The 24,773-nt window shown below is 37.4% G+C and overlaps 1 protein-coding gene across 2 annotated transcripts; it reads right to left on the bottom strand.

Annotated features, from left to right (window-relative positions):
• Window positions 1–292: 292 nt before the first annotated feature.
• LOC306884490 (proteasome activator complex subunit 4A-like) lies at window positions 293–24,773 on the bottom strand. Of its 2 annotated transcripts, XM_079440391.1 has the most exons (48): window positions 24,273–24,773; window positions 22,685–22,825; window positions 21,762–21,878; window positions 21,392–21,448; window positions 19,844–19,888; window positions 18,624–18,773; window positions 17,997–18,060; window positions 17,849–17,923; window positions 17,549–17,671; window positions 17,347–17,439; window positions 16,051–16,316; window positions 15,709–15,895; window positions 15,321–15,410; window positions 15,175–15,239; window positions 14,953–15,103; window positions 14,371–14,469; window positions 14,207–14,276; window positions 14,048–14,115; window positions 12,775–12,990; window positions 11,884–12,041; window positions 11,342–11,437; window positions 11,171–11,226; window positions 11,021–11,077; window positions 10,849–10,904; window positions 10,649–10,747; window positions 10,506–10,568; window positions 9,799–9,894; window positions 9,579–9,710; window positions 9,265–9,474; window positions 8,863–8,999; window positions 8,692–8,745; window positions 8,466–8,595; window positions 8,246–8,354; window positions 7,991–8,144; window positions 7,591–7,660; window positions 7,325–7,450; window positions 6,973–7,125; window positions 6,739–6,843; window positions 6,001–6,092; window positions 5,726–5,857; window positions 5,381–5,589; window positions 5,203–5,288; window positions 4,993–5,121; window positions 4,712–4,867; window positions 3,198–3,360; window positions 2,288–2,421; window positions 1,848–1,982; window positions 293–1,443 (listed from the first exon to the last, which is right to left on the bottom strand). In XM_079440391.1, the coding sequence occupies exons 1-47, from the start codon at window positions 24,521–24,523 to the stop codon at window positions 1,848–1,850; spliced, it is 5,625 nt and encodes a 1,874-aa protein (XP_079296517.1). In that variant the 5' UTR covers window positions 24,524–24,773; the 3' UTR covers window positions 293–1,443. The 2 variants fall into 2 exon arrangements, with proteins under 2 accessions (XP_079296517.1, XP_079296518.1); XM_079440392.1 differs by lacking the exon at window positions 21,392–21,448.

Below are 24,773 nucleotides of genomic sequence, written 5' to 3'. Positions count from 1 at the left end.
ATATAGTGAAATAAAATAGAAAGGGAATTTTATATAACCATTATATATATATATATATATATATATATATATATAAAAATCATACAAAATTATGCACATTATATGATGCATTTTGTTTAACATTAAGTGTATTTTTTCATTTCAATAAGAGCACACACACATTTATATATATATATATATATATATATATATATATATATATATATATATATATATATATATACACACACATATAATACAAACTAATTTCTATATGTCGGTAGAAACATGGAAGAAGCACAAAAAAGACTTTACCTGCATACTTTGTCACACTTTATTACAAACATCCCTTGACTTGTCAAATATTTGTAAAAGGAATATCAAGAAAACAACAACAAAAGTAATAAATTAGTCAAGCATCCACATAGCATTACGGTCTTCTAGTTTACAAACCAAAGTTGAACTTCACATTGGCTTATGACATGGTTTTGACACAGTGTGAATTATACCTAAAATGCAAGCTTGCCAACAAACCACTGCATGTATGGTCTACAATTGTTGCTAATGATTTCAAGTTCAGCAATGCTTGCTAACTGCAAGTCTCAATGACACTGTTTCCGCATTTGCTGACAGTTCCTTTAAAAAGCTTCTGACACCAGATATGAGAACACCTGGATTGAAGCAAAAACTGCAAACACTAAACTAAATGCAAAGGTCAAATAAAAAGACAGACTAAAATTTTCAATTGAATAAATTAATAAATAATAAACACTTATTGACTGCAAAAATACAAACAGAGAAAAAGAAGCGTGAAGTGCAGGAGGGAGGAGTTTAAAATCTCATAGACTATTATTTTGCAACACCATCCATTGTGATTATACTGAGTTTAGTTCAGCTGCATTGGCATGACAACTAAAGAATAGCATCACCAAATGATATATTCTTACACTCTTTCATTTATGTAGGCTTACATAACTGTTCAAAATGCACACTGTCTCTATGAGGCAGGAGGAAATGTACAGTGCTACTTCAAAAAAAAGAAAAATAAATATGTAACATTTACCAACATTACATGTGTAGTCATTTCAAACAGATTACTGCTAAAATTGTAAAATGCTAGTATTACAATAAATGCAGTGCAGAAAACTGCTTTATATTGGGCTATAACAATCCATACTGTACTCAAACAAGCGAAAACTGAAAACTGTACAAGAACATTATAGATGCAGGTCAGCGATACCTGCAATAAAGTTCCCCTTAAATATTAAGTGTATTCAAAAAATAAAAATAAGAAAAGAGTTTAGTAAAATATTCTAGTCATCTCATAACTAGATGATTAGATCTGTTGCTACATAAACTGCGTTTTAATTTTCTGTCTACAAACAATCTCAGACATTCAGAGCAAACAAAAATTCAGGTTTCAGTTAGCTTTGCCTTTTCGCTTCACCAGACAGTGACATCATTCTGAAAAACAGAAAAGAAATGTTCATAAGAAAAGTCTGAAGATAAAACACAAAGAAGAAAACTTATATCATGTCATATATGTTATCAAAATTCATCAAGGTGGGAGAAATGACCCAAAAATGATTTAAAGATGAAATAAGTCTATAAAAGATCAAAAATAAAATTAAATAAAAATCAACTGTTACCCAATCTGTGTCACAGTATGTATTGTGTTGAAATTGTACCGTAGTATTACTATTGTTATGATGTACAGAGTTGCTTCCTACAGTATATAAATCGTTCCAAATCGGTCATTTCATTTCAATTAGGATGCTGGCTTAGAAGGCATGGTCTATGTAGGCAACAGAAAGCAAATCAGCTCACTAGGTTTTGGAAGAGAGCCTGTGTGTGTGTTTATAACAGACCTAAGCGTAGTAACAGGGGGAGACCAACAGATCTGTGAGCACCAGCAGCTGGTCATCTGTGAACTTCTGCTTGTGCTCCTGCCAGTTATCATGATGAGTGCGACGGAAATCCGACAGGGTTTTCTTCACAGTCATCTAGAGAAACAACAAATATATATTTATATATATATAAAAAAAAATCTCATGAGTCACTCATTTAAAATAACTGGCTCTCGGTTTAGCTAGTATTTTCAGTATTGCAGTTGCTGGTCTGCCTTTGCCATCCATACATTTTCTTCAAAATGCAGTTGCATGAGTCATGTTCAACTTCCAGAAACGTTTAAATATTTAGTCTTTGCTCAGTCAATCCCTGGGCCCCTGCAGACTGCAATCAGCTAATCATTCCCAATCAACCCCAATTCTCTCCACAGCTAACAGCGGGCAAGGAGAGAGAGCTGTACCTCTATAGGCTGTGTGTCGTTGAGGTGGGCACTCAGGTCCATGAGGATCTGGGGCATCCAGGTGGGCACATCATACGGGCTGGACAGGATGCAGGCACTCAGACCCAATACACCTGCATGTCGCTGCACAAGGTCTACACACAGGAAAAATTAAAGTTTCAAGTAGAGTTATTTAAAGGACATAAATATATCTAGGGTGAACTCATCTAGGGTCAATTCATTTGAGTGACTAAAACAGCCAAAGCTTACCTGAATTCACCCTAGATATAAAATCATATATAGAAGCCTGAGACAACAATTAACATCTGAAATCTATTTGATCAAAGTCATGGTGTTTATAAATTAATTTGAAGCATACCAATGTAAAGTATGAACAATTTTAATTAACTTTAATATTTGCTAAAAATTACATTTAACAATGTTTTCAAGATCAACTTTAAGCATTAGACAATAAAAGTAATTTAAATGTAAAACAAAGGAGAAATGAGCATGTACAATTAAATATCCAGTACTGGATTACATATACAGTACTATATACTGAACAACACGGATAATTAAAAAAATCTATAATATCTCTACTCAAATCATTTAAACTTTAGAACTTAAAAGCATTTAAAAGCAAATATTTCCTGAGCAACAAATAAGTATATTAGAATGATTTCTGAAGGATCACGTGACAATGAAGACTGGAGTAATGGCTCCTGAATATTCAGCTTTGCCATCACAGAAACAAATATTTTAAAATATATTCAAATACAAAACAGTTCGTTTAAATTGTAAATATATTTTACTATATTACTGTTTTTACTGTATTTTTGAGTGTAAGAGACTGCATTCAAAAGCATTTTGTTTTAAATTGCTGACCCCAAACTTGGTGTATGTACTGTATATATGTCTGTGTGATTATTACCAGCAGAAGGGATCATGTCCACCACTGAGCCCAGCTCTCTCCTCTTGCGCTTGGGCAGACGGGTCTTGCTCATGGTCTCAAAATAGGCCTGCATTGGTTCATCAATGCGGAGAAAATTACACTGCAGGAATCCACTTAAAGTGGTGGCGGCCATCTCCCTCACCTAAAAACATGAAGAGAGACAGACAAGGAAAGAAAGATCATTACAGAAGATTGTTAGTTCAGGCTAATATCTTGTGGTCAAAGGTTCAGACAGTTCCTCTTTTCGGTTCTCTAAAGCATGGGAAGTGCAGAGCAGGGTCTTTTGTGTCATAGCTTTTCTTTAAAGAAGAAGAATACAAGAAGTGTTGGAAATTTATGTAACATAGCAGAACAAAACACCATGCTCCAGAGCAGGACTCCAGTCAGGTTGAAATGGGCGAATAAGCAAATTTAGAGCTTATTACCATTGATGTGCCAAACAACTAGTCATCTAATCGGTATGGTGGCCCAGTAGTGCACAACACAACAAAATCTCCAAAACAACAAAATCTCCACAACACATAGGACTAATTTCATTGTGTTGTGCTAATTTTGCTGTGTTGTGGCTTGTTTCTATTGCATTCTGCTAATTCCATTATGTTGCGACTTGTTTTTGTTGTGTTGTGCACTACTGGGCCACCGTAAACCGGTCTCAAAGAAGCCTGTGTAATTAGGCAAAAAGAGAGATATTAAAAATACACAGAGAGCCATAAAAGCTGACTCGGCAATAGCAATTCTCTGTGCATGTCTATGACAGTTTAGGACACGCATTTGTGCTGACAAAGAAAAAATGGCTATTGTTTTAAGCTTCAAAGTCTTGTGATCTTGGCCCGTGTGCTCAGATCTTTAACCTTGAAACAGTCACTGTCATCTTCTGACTGGCTAGTACTAATCAACTAGCCAGTCTATATCACATCACAGAGGGTCGTATTGTATGCATCATGGAATCCAGAATGCTTTTATTTAATAGGCTGAATTAAAGGGTGTATTTTTCTTCCACTCATAACCCTATTCTTTTCTCCCTTTAGCCTCTTCTCTCTGTTTCCCGTCCTCTCCTCTATGAAAATTTGAACATCTATCACCATGGAAACAGAATATTGCTGCAGCTAGGAGTTGCTATGGTAACAGTAAGAGGGATCGAAGGATAGAGAGCATGTGCATGAGAGAGAGAGAGAGAAAAAAGGAAAACAAGGGAGCGCTACATCATTGAGAAGACAGAACGGAGAAAGAGACACTTTCACCACGGTGGATTACGTTATTGGCTTTCGACACATTTAACCTTAGCGGTTATATTAAAATACACAGGCATGAATTTCAGGCTTAATTCAAGTGAAAAATGTCATAAATATGCAAATACAAGTCTGTAAGTTTGTACTCTCATATTAGGCATGGCAGATGATTGCTTGTTCCCCATAGAAATAAAGAGTCCTCAGAAACTACGAAACAAACCTTTATACATGTGTATATATCAGCGTGCAAGTTTATTCACACACCTCAAGTTGTTCATCCTCCAGCAGGTGCAGTACAAGCACTCTCACGTCACAGACAGCCTTGCCATCGCTGAGGAAGGTGAAAAGATTGTAGAAAACCATGATCTGCAGGTAGGTGAGAACGGTGTAACGTGCGTGCCATGAGCTGCTCCTCGAAATCTGTAACAAACAGCACCATCAGCTGATCAGATTACACATTAAACCCTTGAATTCATACATGACTCGCACTAAAAGCATATTTAGTGTCCGTTTGTGTGTGCGCATTATGGGTACTGGAGAGTCACCTCCTCAAGTGCATTGAGGACTTGTGGGATCTGCTCTGAGTACAGCAGTCCCTGGGACATGAGAGACAGACATGTCTTAGCATCTCTCTTCATTTCATCATAGCTGTCATCATTCTCCACAGGAGCAATCTAGAAAGACAGACAGAGACAGACTTAAAAATACAAGACTTGTAGACAGTTAACTAAATGACAGACAAAATTGGGACTCACTTTAAAGAGTAGAGGGAGGAGACGAAGCTGTTCTGGGACCACAGAAGAGAAGGAGCGTCCAGCACTTGTCATCAACCACTTCAACACTATCACAAACACAAAAATATCTTTAAAATATCACTTCTGCACACTCAAACAATCACACTCACACAAACAGAAAGACATACAAAGTACACACCAGTTTTGAGTAATTTGATGGCTTGTGTCCACTCGTCTTGATCTCCCTCTGTGTTCTCCTCTACCACGTGGTTCTGGATTTCCTCCTCGCCCTCCGTTAAAGGCTTGAGCCTGGCCAGCACACGCTCTGTGAACTCTGCGATGCGTGGGGATGTGGTGGGCTGAGTGTGTGGCAGGTTCACGTCGATCATGAAGATGTAGGTGAGCACACTGAGAGACAGGACAAGAAGAGAGAAAGAATGAATGGCAGTTGCTGAGACAAAAGCAGCGAACAATGACTTTGAAAAGACTGAACGTGAAGAAAATACATATAATGTTGACTTGATTTTTGCATTCAAGTACATACCTGCCAATGCGTTCACGTACATTCTTGTAGACCTGAGTGAGTTTGGGTTCTAGGTACTCTAGTAACCTGTGAAGCAACTCTGGGACTCTCCATTCCTGCTGAGCAAGACCTCCCTGCAGCACATACAAACGGCTGAAAAAGAGATGACATTGCATCTGATTTAAATCCAAACTTAGACATGAAATATAAAGAAGTCTCATTCAGCATTTCCCCTTTTAATCCATTCAGTACATTCAGTTTTTTAAAAGAGGAAGTTTGTGGTAGAGATGTCATACCAGGCATCCACAAATGAGCCTCCTTCTCCTGTGACCGGAGATTCCATCAGAATCTCAAACAGCCAGTGCAGCTTTCGTGGGTCTCGGCTCTCCTGTACAACACATATATTTGTACACAAGGAATATTGTTTGGGACAATATTAAAGGAATATAGTACTGTTCAAAAGTTTTGGGTCTGTAAGATTTTTTTTTAAACGCTTTTGAAAGACGTCATGTTTACAAAGGCTGCATTTATATGATAAAAAAATACAGTAAAAATGTTAATACTGGTAAATATTATTTTAATTTAAAATAGAAAACAGTTATTTTAATCTACATATATGTTAAAATATATATTCATTTGATGGTACAGCAAATTTTTCAGCAGTCAATACACCTGTCACACAATCCCTCAGAAATCATTCTAATATACCGATTTGGTGTTGAAGAAACATTTTCAGGATTCTTTGATGAATAGAAATTGTAACATTATAAATGCCTTTACTGTGACTTTAGTATTGATTTTTAACTTAAACATTCACTAACCCCAATCTTTTGAATGCTAATGTATATTAACAGATTTTTCCCTCAGATTTTCAGTCATTATAAGAATATGGGATTTAAATTTAATCCACACTTTAAACAGTATGTTTTTTCTTGAAAATATTTGTGAAAAAAACAATAATATGAGGCATACATATCTACATCTTACTAAAAGATGAGTTTCTGCTCTAAAAAGAGTGACAAAGGGGTCCTTACGCAGGCAGTGGCGATACAAGTGCCCCAGTCCGCATACGTCTCGATGGTGATATTGGAAAGAGCTTTACGGAGGAGTGGACACAGCAGAGCCCACAGTTTTTCCACCTGTAACAAACACGTACAAACTTGAACACATCATTCTGCATCATTCTGGTGTGTAACAGTGATGTTGAGGACTCAAATCCTCTTAACTTTGTTGTACTGCACCTATATTTTATGCATGTGTGCTAATACCTTGCTGTAGCTCCAGTGTTTGGAGCCCCTGATGAGTCCAGAGATGATCTCGGCCACACAGCGCTGGGTGCTCTCATGGGAATCTGCAACCAGACGCTCCATATGAGGCTTCAGCAGAAGCAGGAAGGAATCATCAAAGTTCCGAAAAAGACCCTTCGACAACACAAGACAATGTTTATGGTGCAATCCGTTTATGTTGATTTTTGGTAAATTGACTGGGTGTCAGTCATAGAACTGGTTGACAAACTGGTTTAAACAAGTCTGAAGACCTGGCTCATAAACTACAGTGTATATTCAACATTTCAAGGGGTTTGAGGTAACAGACTGCAGAAGGATATCTAAAGACTCTCACCTTAAAGAGGCAAAATCGTCGTGGGCTGAATTGATCATTCCCCTTTCTGTCCTCCAGAGACAAATACTGGATGAACTGATCTATGAACTGCTGGTCTGAGAAATGATCGTATATGATCTGTTCACTCTACAACACAGAAAACAGTCATAAACAAACCTAAGCAAACAAGGCAAAAAGCAGACTGAAATAAAAAACTGAAACGATGTGGTACAAGTTGTTCTGAAGTGGTTGGGTTTAGATGTTACTTGGTTTGAATATTTGCGTACCTCATTCATCTCGTCTCTTGTTTTGCCCTGTTTGGGCTGTTCCTCAGAAGGGGCATAGAGCATCAGCTTCCTAAAAAAAGAAATAACCATGAAATAAAACTAATTTTGCATTGATCTTCAATCAAATGCTAAATCTACACTATTGTTCAAAAGTTTGATTTTCAGCAGCCGTTACTCTTGTCTTTAGTGTCACAATCATTTCTTGTTAATATCAATGTTGATAACGGTTGTGCTTCTTAACATTTTTGTGATATACATTTTGTTCAAAAGATATCATCTGTAATACTGAAAAAGGGTCTTCCTTGTCTTGTATAATTTTCTTTGTATTCCTCACACAAAGCTAATGTATGGCTTCAGAAGACATTTTAATATGATGCACAAATCATGTAAGCATGTGTACCGTGGCCATGTGGAATAGCCCCAGTGGGTTTTCTCAATGAAGCAGCATTCATTCCAGTCCTGCTGGGAGTGTGGCAACCTGCTGCTGTCATACTGCAGCCACTGGTTATCAGGCCTGTCTCCCACCAACAAAGAGCCTAAAGCTTTACCACCACCTACATGAAGTACAGGAAGAAATATAACACAAATCTCAGATATTCTTTTTATACGTGTCCATTTACTGAGTCATTTATTACTGTACAGTTAGTGTTCTCACATGACTGCAGCGAGGTTTTGAGCTCAGATATGTCGTAGGGATTCACTGCCACTTTCTTGTGAGGTCTCTTGAGCTGTTTTAGAATGCCACTCACTGCCGAAATCGCACCCTGAAAAATAAATAGCAGATGACAGAATGACATGTCTTTTTGTGTAGCTTTCCTTACACACATATGTTTAGAAGTATTCGTAATTGTGACAGAATGCACACACAAACACACATTGCGAACTAAGAGCGAGTCGTGGTTCAGATTCTCAACAAAAAAGAGGACTGCAGATGAAGGCAAGGGGTGGTCATCTCTCAGCATCAGAGAGAGGAAGCCGATAGCTATCTGCTCAAACTTCCAGGGCCTGCCAAATACACAAGCATATGATCAATGAATTTCCATTACTTTACCATCCAGACATTTGCTGTGCAATCTAACCAGACACAATGAGCAGACGTACAAGTTTTGGTTGTAAAGGCTGTCCAAAAGATCCACCACTAGCTTCTCATACTTCCTGTAAGGATTGATTAAAAAAAAAAAAATTATAAAAAAATTAATTGTGTATATCCACTGCTTAAGGGTATATAAATTGGAAAGCATATTTGTATGTAGTTGTTTTGTATTTACTTACTGCACAGAGTCTTTGTTTTTCTGTTCCAGTCTCTTTCTTCCCTCCAGTTCCTCCTGTTCAGAGGCGGCACATGGAGTCGGTTCTGGGTTACTAGATTTCATAATTTTTAGAGCAACCTCAACACAGCTCTCCGGGATCTGAATATGAAACAAAAAAGAACAGCGTAAAGACAAATATCACAATAAAATACCTTTACTGTTGTTATTGCTGCAGTTAGTATAGAAAGAAAAAGATGACGCTGGTGTGTGAAGTCAACAAACACATTAGCAAAAATTATTTTCATATTATATTATCATGTTAATACTTTAAGGCTTTCAGTTTACTTAAAGCTGAAGTGTGTAATTTTTTCTGATGTTTAGTTGATGTTTCTCCCTCATTTAGGCTACTATTTACTGAACTCACAGAAAAGTCAATTCCGATGGTCTCGTACTGCCGGTGGATTTTGTCAGCCAGATCATCGACGAGCCGGACGACTGAAGACTTCTCTAGAGACATCGAGGGGCTCATACCAGAACGCACAATGGCAGGCCATGTGAAAGCGATGCAGTCCCAGTACTGTAGGTTAGCAAGGCTGATCCCACAGTGGTTCCCTAACAGACAGTACAGGGCACCCTGGAGAAGAGTAAAAAGACAGACAAAATATGACCCTGCTCAATTTCCCAAAGCTGTCATAGTTTCTTTCAGTGTATATTCATCCTGAACTATGTAAGACCTACTTTGAATTGCTGCTGGGTGACGTCAGTGCGGTCTGGGTCCAGATACTTCAGCACCACAGGGATGATGTCTCTGCAGCATAAGCTGTAGCTTCCCAATGCTGTAAACAGCACGTTCTGAGCTTTACTCCTCACCTGAGGTAAAATAGGGACTGTTAATGGTGCATTCATTGCTTTTGAGTGTGAATACATATGTATGCTTGTGTATATGGCCTTGTCATACCTGACTATACCTGCTGGTGGACAGTATAAGCAGGTCATTTATCAAGTCCTGATGAACACTCCTGTAGCAACATCCCTCCATGGTCAGATTTCTTAACTGAAACACACAGGCACAAAACACACTCAAAACTACTGAAATCATAACAAAACATGCTGAAGAGCCCCAAAATATGCATTCTTGTTTTATGATTATGCTCCCTAACCCTAACCCATCTCATGAAAACCTGTTCAGGTCAATAATTTTACCCTAAAATCATATTAAACATTGAAATATTTTTTCAATAGCTTTCCTGGCCAAATTGCCACCACTGGCCCTTGTCAATCATGGCCTCCTAATAATCCCCATCCATTTGATTGGCTCTATGACTCTCTCTCCTCTCCACCTGTAGCTGGTGTGTGGTGAGCACACTGGTGCCATTGTACTGTGGCTGCCAAGTGGATGAGGCATACTGGTGGAGAGACCCCCCCCACCCCCACGATTGTAAAGTGCTTTGGGTGTACAGCAATACACAAAGCGCTATATAAATGCATCATTCATTCATTCTTTCATGACACATAGGCTTAATTTTCTTTATGCAATTTACTATAAGATATATTATTAGAATGCAGTAATAAATAAATTAATAATTTTAATTAAATTAAATAATAATGTCTTTGACAGGCTTTGTGAGATTCACCCCAATTATTATTATAATTCTTATGAGTTACCTCATGTTGCAACATGACTCTGTCTATGAGTAGAGTTCGAATGTGCTGTTTACTGCCATGAAGCTGGAGAGAAGAGCAGTGAGTGTCAGTCAGCTACATGTCAAATAAAGAGATTGGTAACAGATATTAAATGCGTGTCTAACCTTGTTCTCCATGGCCTTCTTAATGAGACAGAAACTTTTCCAACGCAAGTCAAACTCATTTTTGTGTGAGCCTTTAAAGTGGAGAAGGTCACTGATGATCTATAAAGAGAAAACACCATTTGTCTGTCAAACCACTGCTTATCACCAATACACTACTGTAAATATAACGTGCACATCAACCTGACAGTGTTGCAATTCACCTTTATAATTGAGAAGAGGGATTTGATGTCATCCTCTGAGTGCTCTAGAGTGTGGTCTGTATGCATGAACATCACAGAGTTGAGAGACAGACCTACAGATGCTAAAAAATCTGTTGTATTTAAATGTAAAGTTTAAATCTAGATCAGGACTCAGTATGTTAGAGTAACTTACGCAGTAGAGGTCTAATCACCTTACAGATGTCCTCTCTGTAGTTCTCTCTAGACAGGTCTGCCACAGAATCAATAATAAGCAAGCAACTAATTCATTAATCAGTATAGCTCCAGCACTGGTTTTAAACACAAGGAGGAAATGCTCACTCACCATAGTCTACTCCAGTGTACACATTTGTCTCACATAGCTGAATCATACTGTTTATCCTGAAGTGAGAAGCATTGCAAGGTTACAATATTACTAAATGAATATGTTTAAAATAAAGTGCTTTAATCTGTTTTTGTAACTGTACTATATTGTGGGTGTGTGTGTCACACTCACTTCTCTGGGACAGGTTCTCCATTCAGTGGAGGCAGAAGGCTGCTTGATCCCAGAAGGCAGTTATGAACAATGGACAGACTCTGTAGAACATCATCCCTAAAGAGACATAAAACTCATTAGCAAATACATTTTTCTCATCTATTTTTCTTGAATGTTCTTTCGTGTATTAATGCATACAATTAAAATCTGTCCATCTATGAAAGAAACAAAAAGATCTCTAAAGAGCTTAAATCAATCTTAAATCATAGTGCCCGATTTATCTCTAAATCAGTGATACATGAACATGTACTACAGGGGTCGGATGTATTTAAAAACATTTGGATTTTTACTCCTATGAAAATAAAACTTAAATTAAATAAATCACAATTAATCTTTAGTTATAAACACTTAAACACATTCAGTCCCTTTAAAAAAATAAAATTAATTCAGTATAGTATGAACACATTGCCGGTTTGATGTTGATGAAGGGGAACGCACTGATGTGACTGTGGGGGCACGAATGACTTCAAACAGATAACATGTTACCGTATCCTGTGGCTGACCTGCTGATGTCCTGTTCTCCCTGTGCGTGTTTCTGCAGACGCTTGAGTTCAGGCTTCAACAGCAGATCCAACAGGTAAAAAACAAACTCTTTCTCTTCTGTGCTGGGCACGTGCCACTGGATGCCCAGGTTCAACAGGTCTCCAGGCCGACCCCAGTCCTGATCCAGAGAGGAGACAGAGACAACTAGTGGAACATCAGCCTCAATGACATGTAGTTCCCCCCCAATGCTAACCCAATGTTAACCAATGCTAGAGACAGTGATGGAGCTCCACTAATCCATTCATTTACTCAGTCATCTCATCTCTTCCTCTTTACAGACATTCGATGGGATAAAAGTAAAGCCCAGTCACAAGAGCAAACACAAACATCCTTGTGGGAACTTCCCACAAGGGAAATATCAACCCTAAAATAAAACATTTGTCACTTTGTAATATAAATAATTAACCCACAGAAATTAATTTAAATAGGGAGTTGTGGGGTTTTATTTTTTGCTTAAGTATAGTTTTATAGTATAGTATAGTTAAGTAGTCAAATTTTTTCTCCCAAGAAAAAAAGACCTCAGTAATCACACACATCTTCTCCAGAGTTTCAGAAGAGATCTCAACGATTTTAGATTTACCAAGATACCAAAGTTTTAATGTCAACTGAACACAGGCATTTCTCATCAAACTGATTTAAGTACAAATCTAACCGTTTATGCTTTTCACATCAGACAGCTCTGTACTGTACAGTATCTCAACAATTGTTTTCAAATGGACTCTTGGATACTCTGTTGATTCTTCAGGATTATGGCATCATATTTCAGATTTATTCTAAGCAGAGATGAGCCTTGTGTCACTATGAGAGGGTTAGTGGCAAAATCGGCACCTCATTTTCCACTTGAGCCTGACCTTAATTGGAAGGTATGTGTCAGTGTGCTGCTGGGCGCCTCCGGGCATGCTGCAGTACTCTCTGGGATAGATGAGGGACATGGAGCGCAGGATGTGATAGAGCAGCTTACAGGTCAGATTGTAGCCCTGCTTACATTTCAGGTGCAGAGTTAACTGAAGAATCTGCACCAGCTGAGACCTGTAGAGTAACAGTTGATCACCATCCACACGGGTCACCTACAGACAGAGACAAGGACTGTTATTTTATAAATATCTAGATATGTTTATAGTAACAGGATTCCAGTTAGAAATAGATTTGTAGTTATAGATTCGCAAGTCAATTTCAAGAGTTCTAAATATCTTTTTTGATTTCTAGATTTAGATTTATGAACTTATTTCTTCAATTACAGATATAGCACTCAAAAGTTTGGGGCCAAAAAGATTTTTTAAAGCAATCCTGAAAAACTCTCTCTTTTTTTTGGTTTCACAAAATGATCAAGCAGCACAACTGTTTTTAACACTAATAATAAAAAGAAATGTTTCCGAAGCACAAAATCAGCATATTAGAACAATTTCTGAGGGATCATATGACCCTGAAGACTGGAGTAATGGTTGCTGAAAATTCAGCTTTGCAATCACAGAAATAAATTACTTTTCAATTTATTCAAATAGAAAACAGTTATTTTACATTTTAGTATTTCACAGTGTTAAGTTTCAGTCATGGTTATACATTCTGATTTTTGTATACACGTAATATTTCTGTATTATTTGCCTAAGGTTCTGAATCTAAGTTTGCATATAGTACACTAAGAGGAAATAAGGACTCTTATGTGAGAGAGAGAGAGAGAGAGAGAGAGAGATCGCTGCTTCCGGTATTGTTATGTTGTTGTGAACCGCTATGGTGGCAGTCGAATACAGGGAGTTTTCCATTGAGTTTATAACAGTTGTCTTTTGATGAGTTTTTACTCTATTTTTAAATCAAATAAATATATGCTTGATGAGCATAGGAGAACTCTTTTAAAAACATTACAAATTCTTTCCAACCCCAAAATTTTTGTGTAGATCTCCAAATATAAATGTGTTAAATTGAAATTCCAAATTTCTACATTTAGATTTCTATATTCCTAGAGTTTGATTTCTAGATATACATTTCAAAAGTTCTATATTTCTAGACAGATATTTTCACTTATAGATTTTTGCATTTCCAAAGATACTGATTTCCAGAATCAGATTAAATTTCTACATTTCTAGAGCAAGCTAGCTAGATCTACACGTTGTAGAATTCAGTGCTGACCTCCGACAACAGCTGGAGGTTCCACATCAGCTCTTTATCCAGCTCCTCTTCATTTAATACCTCTTCATCTGAGAACACACGGTATGTTTACAGGAAAGTCACAACACATGTAGCAATACATATACTACCATTAACACATTACTTGCAGGTGGCACTTACAGGCTGAGATTTGTAATATGGCATTACAGCAGTGGGGCAAAAAGAGTTTCAGAGCCTCTGCCGGGTGACACTGAAAGGAGAATAATAATTTAAATTGGTCAGCCAAACATTTTGAGAAACACTATCAGCTGTGGACGTCAGTGAGTTGAGCTCAGGACACTGACTTTGGTTGCAGCTCTGCACATGTTCGCCACCATCCGTCCAGCCACGTGAGTCTCAAATATGTTTGTAGTGGCAAAGTTGAAGACTTTTTCCAGAGCCACCTATAAAAATAAAGGAAATGTTCAAATATCATCACATAGTTAAAGCACTATGGAAATACACTTTCGTTCAAAAGTTTAGGGTCTGTAAGATTTTCATTTTTGAAAGAAATCATTACTTTTATTCAGCAAGGTTGCATTACTTTGCTCAAAAATAAGAAATTAAGACACTTTTAAACTTTCCATTCACCAAAGCAACAAGAAAAATATGCATCATTGATTGTGTGACACTGCAGAATGGAGCAATGGCTGCTGAAAACTCAGTTTTGCCTCCGCAAAGAATAAATTAAACTATTAAATAAATAATATTTCACAATATTACTGTTTTTATTGTATTTTTCATCATAGAAATACAGCCTTGGTTAGCATAAGAGACTTGGTGAGAAAAACATTTAAGAAAATCTTACCGATTCCATACATTTGAGCGGTAGTATATGCTATGACTAGGTTTAACTCCATGGGTACAGAGTGTGTGTTTATAATGACCTGGAATATTTCCATAGAGCATTGCGTGAGGATAGTGCTGAAAGTTGAGGACAGGCCCAGCTCCACCAGACTCTCCAGATGAGTCATTTTCTCTGTCTCCATCTCCTCCCGGGTCTGTTCCAGTGTACTTGTGTCAATCAGTGCAAAACACCTAAAATGAGAGGGAGAATGAGGAAAACAGAAAGAAATACACATGTACAGTATTCAGAGACAGTTCTGTACCTATCAATAAATTGAAGAACAAAATCCTCAAACTCTGCTGAGGCTGAACACAACACTTTTTCCACCTGCACAAAAACAAATAATGAAAAAAATTGCACATGAATTATGACATGTAAAAAGATCCTACTGACACGAGGATGTTTCACCTTTGTGAGGTCATTTCTTGTCTGAACAGCAGCTGAACAGTCCACCAATGGCACAAGAGCAACAAAAGTCGCTAAAAATTGGAATGTTATCTGAAAAAAATAAAAAAATAAATAAACACTTAATTACTGTAAAATATTCTTAGCTAGGACAGGAAAATATATAATCCGTATTCATCTTAATATAGTATTTAATCATTTATTTTCAAGCTTTTTAAATTTAAGTTTTGATTTTAATTTCATTATACAAATTTTTTCAGTTACAATTTTTTACACACACACACACACACACACACACACACACACACATACACACACACACACACACACACACACACACACACACGTTTTCATTATCAATAACCAACAACTGTCTTGAACAGACTCTCACCATGCACTTGCTGAAGTCATTGGGGTCGACCCCAGGCAGAGCCCTCATGAGGAGAGGCAGCATGTGTGTGGGGCCCTCTGGAAACCTCTGGCCGCCGGCCACCAGGCTCCGCGCCACACCGATCATACAGCTTAGAGTGGCGGTCAGCTGGTGAGGCTCAGTGAGGGTCTCCATGGCAGGATATGTCCTGAAATGAGAACAGGAGAAAAGACCATAATCAATTTATTGTCTCAGTTCTAAACTACCAATGGTTTGTTAACAAGTTGAATTCAACAAAACATCTATGAAATTATTTTCCTTTTAAAACTGTTTGTACATAAAAACAAACAAACACACACTTACTTCTCCAGCACTGGAGGAATGACTAGCTCAGGTCTGAGCAGGGCAAGGTTTTGCAGGGCCTGGGCAGCATCCAGGCTGCCAGTTTTGCTAAACATCGCCAGCAGGACGGGCTGCTTCATACTTTCCACAAAGTCTGTGATGTCCTGCTCACTGAGAAGGTGGCTCTCGGGAATAGGAGTCAGCCACGTTGGCGTCCGGTAACGTTCTCGATGCAGACGTCTCACAACACTGGCAGGTAATCGCTGAACGAGCTTCATGAGTTTCATCTAGGGATGGAACACAAAACATTTTTATAAATAAAAACTGAAAATAAAATAGAATATTTTTTACATTATTTGATTTTTCCCCCCATTATTAGGTAGTGCAGTGAAGAGGAGAAAAAAGCAGGAAATGGGCTTGAAATGGAACTCTGACCATAATGATATTATTACAACTGTGAAACAGATTGAATAAACAAAACTTAAGACCTATCCAGCACACACATCTGTAATGGGTCTGCAATTGAGATTTATTTAGACAAATAAATATAGTGTCATTGAAGCCCAAATAGATAAAGCAAACATGGATTAAATGTAATGTTAGTTCTACTGAGCTTTTAATGTCAAAATTGCACTACAACTGCCATTTTATCAAAGGGATGAATAGTAACTTCAACTTCTGATTCCCATCTCACGGAGTGAACATGTTGAACTTTGACATATTCTTTCCTGCAATAAAATGTTTTGTACCCTATGATGCTCAACCGCAAACCAAACAATTAATTTGCATTAAAAGAAGAATACTTTCTGTAAGCTTCTGACAACAAATCAGATGTTCCACAGAACGCACAATTCTCATCAACAGCTCAAAGGGAAAGACAAAGCAATATCGCAACAATGTGGTGACAATAAAAGGACAAAGCTTTCACAGGGTTTACTGTGACATTTGATACTGAGAACTAGATGCCTCCCTCAGTCAAAGCAAACATGCATCCCTGGAACGACAAACTGTCCTGTGGTCTATGAGGAGATGTTTCTAGAAAAAGAATGGCATGCATTGTTGATAGCAGCAGTGTGTTTCAAATGGACACAGCTGCAAGCTCATAAAAAGCATTCTGGGAGACAGATTAGAAGCCTAAAAGCCTTGTTCATTTTGCTGTCCATTTTCTTGTTAATTAAATGGCTTATTTTAATGCAATAACTTAGCTGTTAATCCTTATAAATAATATGTGATTTATACTTCATATATTATTTAGTATTTTATATAATATTTATTCCTACTAAATTCCAGAATCCGAAATCTCCACCAGTAACTCACCAGCCAGCGGCCGTGGTTAGAAGGGTGGAAAAAAGAGCTGATACTGTTGAAAAGGCCACTGAGCTGGGTCTGGGTCTGGTTGCTGGGCCCTCCCTAAAATACATTATTAAATATAAAATAAATGCATTACATCATATCCTGATGGTTTTGATAACTTGATGGCATTTCAATAGCAATTAAAAGCATATGTGCTTCATTTTACCAGCAAAGCAGAAATCCAGATGACCACATGACTGATGTCATAGGCATTTGTCAGATATCTGGAAACCAGCATCTGACTGGATCCAACAGGAAGATTAAGACTCCTTAAGATCCTAGTGAAGATCTGAAAACAGAGACAGAATACAAACTGTATAACCAGCAATACTGAACCAGCTCTGGATTGAACGGTTTATTGTGTATACAAAACAGCCAAGGAAAATCATTTCAACAAGAAACTTCTTACTAAAAACAGATGTTTTGGAGCAATGCCTCTCTACGGTGGCAGTAAAGTGAATCTCACCTTCGGTATATAAGGGTCCCAATCTATATAACCAATGTTGTCATTTGCCAGCCGTGCAAAAAGGCAGACAAGATTCTGGAACAGACAAAATCTGGTTAATTCTAATGTAATGAATTACTGAAGTGAGTTAAAATTCAACTATACTTACCACTTCCCAGCTTGGAAGGTTCTGCACAGACACCCACAGGCTTATCAACTCATCAAACCAAAGTCTGCAGAAACACACAAATCAAAATACTTAATGAAACATGCATCACATAAAAGCTCTAGGAAAAATGTGTCACAGTTATGTCACAGTTACGTAAAATACTGCATTTTCCAATGCAAGTTCATTTCTATGAGAACAATTTTCCATTATCTAGTTATTTTAGTTTGTATGAATGACTTTCAAATTATATTTCATTTAAAAAAAAAAAACATATCATGGTTGTTCCATAAATCTGACATGATGCATTCTGCATTTCAGGTTAAACGCGCCACCATTTGAACCTTGTGGTCAGTATGAACTTTTTTAAAGAAATGATTGCTGAAAATGGTTTGAAATTCAACTCTGACATCAAATTACAAAAACATTGACATTAAATTTCAATAATATTGAACAATATTATTGTTTTTAGTCTATTTGTGATCAAACAAATGCAGCTTTGGTGAACACACGTGACTTCTCTTTCAGAAACATGAAAAATTCTATTGACTCCAATTTCCAGACTAATATGATGGATTGTGCAAGTGAAAGCAGACTGAAAGTGTGTCGTAAATGTCAGGCAGTGCTCACTTAAAGCCCTTATCATGCAGCTCTGGAGGGAGAGTGGTGGGCAGGAAGAGCTCAAAATATCCCATCGCCTTCTGCATGGTCACATCAAATGGGCACATCAGGGGCCTCCACTCTTCCAGCATCTCCTGTGTGGCTGATTCTGGGAAATATCTGCACACATTCATACAAAGACACACAGAGAATGATTTTGTGAAGAGCTGTTGCTGATATCTGACCTCAAGCGTCATGTACAGACTTGACTTTGTGATGTGCCATTTAAATGTCATGGAAACTGTATGCAGTACAAGTAAACTCTTATTAACTGGATAACTGGTTAAAGTGCTTTAGTTAAAGGATTACAGTCTAAGCCACATCAGGAATCCTGACATACACCATGCGGCACTTCCTGTCAACCATCTACTGGCCTGTCCATGAGCAACCTGCAAACAGTGCTTTATCTGTACAAATTGAAGGCATGGACTTCGCTGACCACTGACATGATAACCTTTTCTGTAATCCTACTGTAGACGAGCTGAGAGGAGCTTTGGACATGCAGCTTCACCTCACTCTAAATGACATGCATAGTCTCTTCTGTGTTTTAACGGAATCAAGACAAGCATCCATTTTTCTCTATTTCAGTTAAAATATCATAAAAAGATCATTACTAAACAGTTGTATCCCAATTGTATGGATATGATGTCCTTGTTGACCTCCTGCTGAAAAAGGGATAGCACTGATCCTGGCAGACTCAATCACAGAGTCAGAAAACGCCCACAAAGCCAAATTAAAAGAGCATTAAACAGGCTTAACAGCCAAGGGAGAAACTGAGGATCTATTAGGGCACACTGCTGATTTACACTACCAATCAAATATGAGAAGTAGCAATCAAAAATGCCCACTCATCCACAAAGCTAATTTTAAACATTTAAGATCGTTAAAAGTATACATATGTAGTGAAGTGTGTCCAAAATTTGTACAGGTAGTATAACTTTGATTAACCTGCAAGAAAAATAAAGCAGATAACCCTTGCACAAAGCATACTCGGAGCTAATGAATACTAATGAAATCTATAGATTTACATTTTTTTTTTTTTTTACATTCTTTACTGTCACTTGTGATCAATTTAATGTATCCTTGCAGAAAAAAATATTAATGTTTAAAAATATCTTATTGACCCTAAACCTTTGATTGGTAGTGTATGTCTGGCATAAGGAAAAGAAGATATACAAGTAAGTACTTACGGTCTGCAGTTCTTGATTAAAGCCTTCAGAACTGCTTCCACTGAGCTGCAAATGGAAGAGAAACTTGAAAGTGACCAACACTGGATATGACTGCACATTCTAATTCCATGCAAACAATTCTGCAATGAACAAGACCACCACACTAGTGTTGTTAGACCCGCTCATGCATCACGAATACTGTCATGTTATAAACCCAAAAAGGCAGTGATGAAGCCAGTGATAGTGGAACCTTTGGGAAACTGTTTTTATTGGGTTTATTTTATTTGAACACAGCTGTGCTGTGAACTGATGGACATATTGGGGGCCGATGGTCCATCTGTGACCTATATGCAGCTGAAAAGCTCGTCAGTGCAGCTGTTTCAAAGTTTAATCAACCCCTTTTTCCTGTGCATCTAAAAAAGTGGGTTATTTCATGAAATTCTGATCTTCAATACCAAAACACCAAATCATTCATTACCTAATCATTCATTACCAATTCATTACTTGCATGAAATCCAGTGCAAATGCATGCATCATATAAACCACACAGTTAAACAAATGTAAACAAGCCTGTGAGCGTCACCAAAAAACTGCAGATATGTGACACCCAGACAGGGCCTCTGAACATGATAACCTTTGTTTTGAAACAAGCCAAAGTTATCTTTCACCTCTGCACTCATGCAGAGAAAAGAATCCCTCAGTGGGGACTGACTGTGTAGCAGGAGCCAACAAGGATACTGGAGTATCAGATATCTGTATTAATGAGCATGGGGGAAAACAGATGCTACAAACACACTCAGCATTCAGAAACAATGTACAATACAGGGTGTTTGCTGGGGCATGACAATTGAGAGCAACAGAGTGTTATTGAATGGAGTGAGAGCAGCACAACATTGGTTTTCACAATGTGAGTCCAACAGCCTGTCGGGGTGTCAGTACTTTTTTTTGTGCAATTTGACATGCATCTTATTGGGTAAAAGTGCACTCAGTAATTTTTAATTTTATGTTTTATAGCAAATCTATATATAAAATTAATTGTATTTTATTATTGTTATTATCATTATTTCCTTACACAGATTTCAGAACCGCTAAATTACATGAATGGCCATCATTATGCTGTTACTTTGGCAGTTAAAGAGACCTAGTTATTTAAATTTTTTAATGTATTTAAAATTATACCAAAGACATCAAATGCTTATAAGCACCAAAGTTAGACAAGGATCCATTTTTGCACAATGATTATTTTAACAGAAACTAAAATTTCAGAAAGTCAAATATGCCAAACGCTCAAAATATAATCACTTAGCTGTCACTTGTCATCTAATGAAATTATTTTTTATTAAACCAAAGAACATCAGTTTCTTTGATGTATATAGTATGAGATTGAGAAAATAAATTGATAATCAACATGGAAAAAAAAAGGCAAACATACATTACTGTTTTGCATTAGCAGTGCCTAATAAACAAAAATGTCATGCATCCACAGCAACAGATTTAAAGTCAAATAAAGGCAAACACCACGGAGCCAAATAAAATTCATGTAAAATTCAAAAGTAACATGGTCCTTACCACCTCTGAGCAAGTTTAACGATTATGTGTTTAGAGGAAGAGCGTGGCCGCAGAGAACTGAACATGAGAGGAGAAAAAAGACAAGCTCACTCAGCACATCCTGTATACTAAGACATTTGTGATGCTTAACATCACCACCAGTTCTAAGATGTGTGCAGATTCCCAGAATTAAGAGTGACAGACTTCAAAATAAGAAGCTGGGATGGAAGAAGTTATGAGGGTAACTATATAATTTATTACCTGTTTTATTGAGTAGATATGCAAAAGTGATGAAGCAAAACAGAGTTTTTTTTTTTTAAATATTGTTGAGAAAAATTCCCTATTGCTTTTATCCACTTTTTATAATGTCTCTGATGGGATATGCATGTACCTGGGAAACCAGTTCAGTCCGAGGTGCTCTGTCTTTGAGTACAGGATCCTGTCCTGCAACTCATAAAGTGGTCGCCATGGCAATTCTAAGTCCTCTCTTGAAAGCAGCTCCTTCTTCCTGTAAGACAAAACCACTTAAATGAGATGACTTGCTTCACACGTTTTGTTTTTGTCATAGGTGTGGGTGGATACTCAAATCATGAGCTGTTCTGTCACTCAATACGAAAGAGATAATGTGCAGTCAAAACTGCATTGCTGTGATGTGAAGAACCAGTTATTACATGGCTAAATAACTAACATAAAATGTAGATTTTGTAGAATTTTAATTATTGTATTATCTTAATTGTAGATTAGCTTCCCCTAAAAAACCCAATTAAATTACAACGCAGAAAACAATTGACCCAAAAACTAAACTAAAAAGGTACAATGATATTATAATAATAATTTATATATAATTATTAATCTGCAATGCAAGTTACTTTTTCTATATATCTAATATAACTAGCTTCAGTGTATGATTTTGTATATTTGTTAGGGACTTCTAAGCCTCTAGTCATCTGTCAAGTTTTCAGAATTAAATGAATACTTAAGTCTTCTGACGCTGTTTTATTACAGTTGCAAAAAGGCCTTAATAGCTTTTCTAATTGGCACTTGTACAAAGAAAACCTTTATATTGCATATAGACTCCATTGTGTGTGTGTATGCATGCATGTTATATATATATATATAACACACATATACACATACATATATATACACATACATACATACATACACGACAAGAATACCAATCTTTTTGCCAGGGCTAAAGAGTTTGCAAACTACTACAGGAATGCCCTACACTAGTGACCTCATCTCTGTGCTTCCGGTGTTGATGTCATCATCATGGGACTAAATGGAGTGCATGTAGGAAGTCCATCTTACTTCAGCAGGGTGATGAGGAGACGGGCGAAGCTCTGCATCATACTGATCTCCAGTTTGGGGATGGTGACCAACTCGTACAGCAGCTTGACGAAGTGCACATGGTCCTCTTTGCTGAACTTCCTTCCATACAGTCGCATATATCTGAAGGACAAGAACTCAGTGTTTTTTAGTATTAAAATGTAACAGTATTTAAACTATATTGTGTCTCCCTCCGATATTAACAGTTAGGATGGCGAGTTGTATGGTATGAAACAGATTGGCAGTCGCCTAATTGTAGAACTGAGAGTGTTAAGGTTTAGACACAGAACTTCCAAATCATTCATTTCTGTCTGATTAGTGTAGCTATGTTAGATCATGGCATCAACAATGTGCATCTATGAATAAAACTGAGAAAAATAAGAACAAATTTAAATTGCCCTACAAAGGCTTTCCATTTGGATTTTTTTTTTCAGTTGCTTCATGTTGAAAGGTGAAGACATAAAAGCACCATGTGATACCAAAGTAAATCACTTTAATTAGAAGATTTAGGTCAAGCTGTCAAAGCTTGCTTTCCAATGAAAAGGAAGTTGACTAAGGCTGACCTGACACAATCAAATAATTTAGGTCAGACCTTGGATACCATAGCTTCCGTGCTTAGGCTGGCAAAGACAAATGGCTTGCCAACAGGGTTTTGTTGGGATAGTCACTGGAATGGGAGTGATAAAGAAAGCCAAGGGCACCAAGTCCCGACACAAACACTGGGGCATCTCCAAACATGGACATAGCTTGCATTCTGGGCTTAGTAAAAAGCCAGACAATCTGAAGAGATACATCACAAAGAGGATTCATTAAAACATTTAGTGAGGATGTCTTGGTTAACTCAAATGCCTCGGATAACATTGAGGACATTATTTCCGTCCATGTTTACTGTTTACAGATGAGTATTGCATCTCATAGAGTCACAAGCAGTCTGACATCAGTCACTGTTTGTGCTTGTTGTGCTCTTAAAATAGAATTGTAGGGCGAAAACATGACCAAGTCATTTTGCAATCACTGACAAAATATTTGGCTCGTTAAACACCAGTCAACTTCTTACTTTCACCGCAATAAAGACTGAAACCAATAACTCCATCACAGTAAACACCAAAATATAATAATGTTGCCAAAGCTAATTGTATATGTCAACATTGGGTTCATAAAAAAGGTAATAGGGATTTTATACGTGGTAAAATATCACACACGTACTTTCCAAAGCGTTCCAGCTGAACATTCTACAAGATTTATTTGAACAATGACGCAAGTGAAACTAAATCAGTGACTGCGCATGCGCAACAGCAGTCAGCGGCAGCGCGCACTCTAGATTAGCGCTCTATTTAAAACGCATTGGAGATATTTTTACCGTATGCTCTTAAATACAAAGGGGTCATTCGGTGTTCCTGTGACTCTAAATAGAACTGCCTACGGAACACCACATTTCCTGTTTATGATATTAGGATTAAGGGAATGTATTGATGATTAACAGTCATAGACATTCTAAGAACACCCCATAGAAACTATCCGGATGAGTCCTGTATAATGTTCGATGAGTTAATGGCTCTTAAATACTTACGTCGAAAGTTTCCTCGTCCAAAATAAGACACCTGGCCATATCTCTCTGAGTTGGACGGCTCTGCCGAGGTTTCCTTTGATCTGTGCCAAAAATTCATTGGACTCTTCGTCTAGTTTGTCCTTGTAAGGCAAAAGTTTGTTGTAAACAATATCTTTTTGCGGAAAAAACCCTATAAAATCGTTTGCTTCTTTTTTCATATTACAGTCCCCCAAATGTGGCTCCTCCACTTCGATTATATTTGAGATAGTCATGAACAAAACTATTCCAAACGGTGATGAGCTTCTGAGATTGTCAAATAAGTAAATCGCAAATTATAAAACCACTTTAAATGTCAAAACCATAACACAGCCGTGGTATTTTCTTGTTGGAAGACGCGCACTGTCATAGCTCGTGTCGTTTCTGAGCTCTCCAGGATAACGATGACTTCTTTTAAGCAGAATGGCTTGCTGTCATGCATCGTGTACGAGCGCTACATGTATCCGTTTCCATTCAGCTGTAACC

This window comes from Barbus barbus, assembly GCF_936440315.1.
Source record: "Barbus barbus genome assembly, chromosome: 18".
Classification (NCBI taxonomy): domain Eukaryota; kingdom Metazoa; phylum Chordata; class Actinopteri; order Cypriniformes; family Cyprinidae; genus Barbus; species Barbus barbus.
This window is presented reverse-complemented; position numbering and strand designations above follow the sequence as displayed.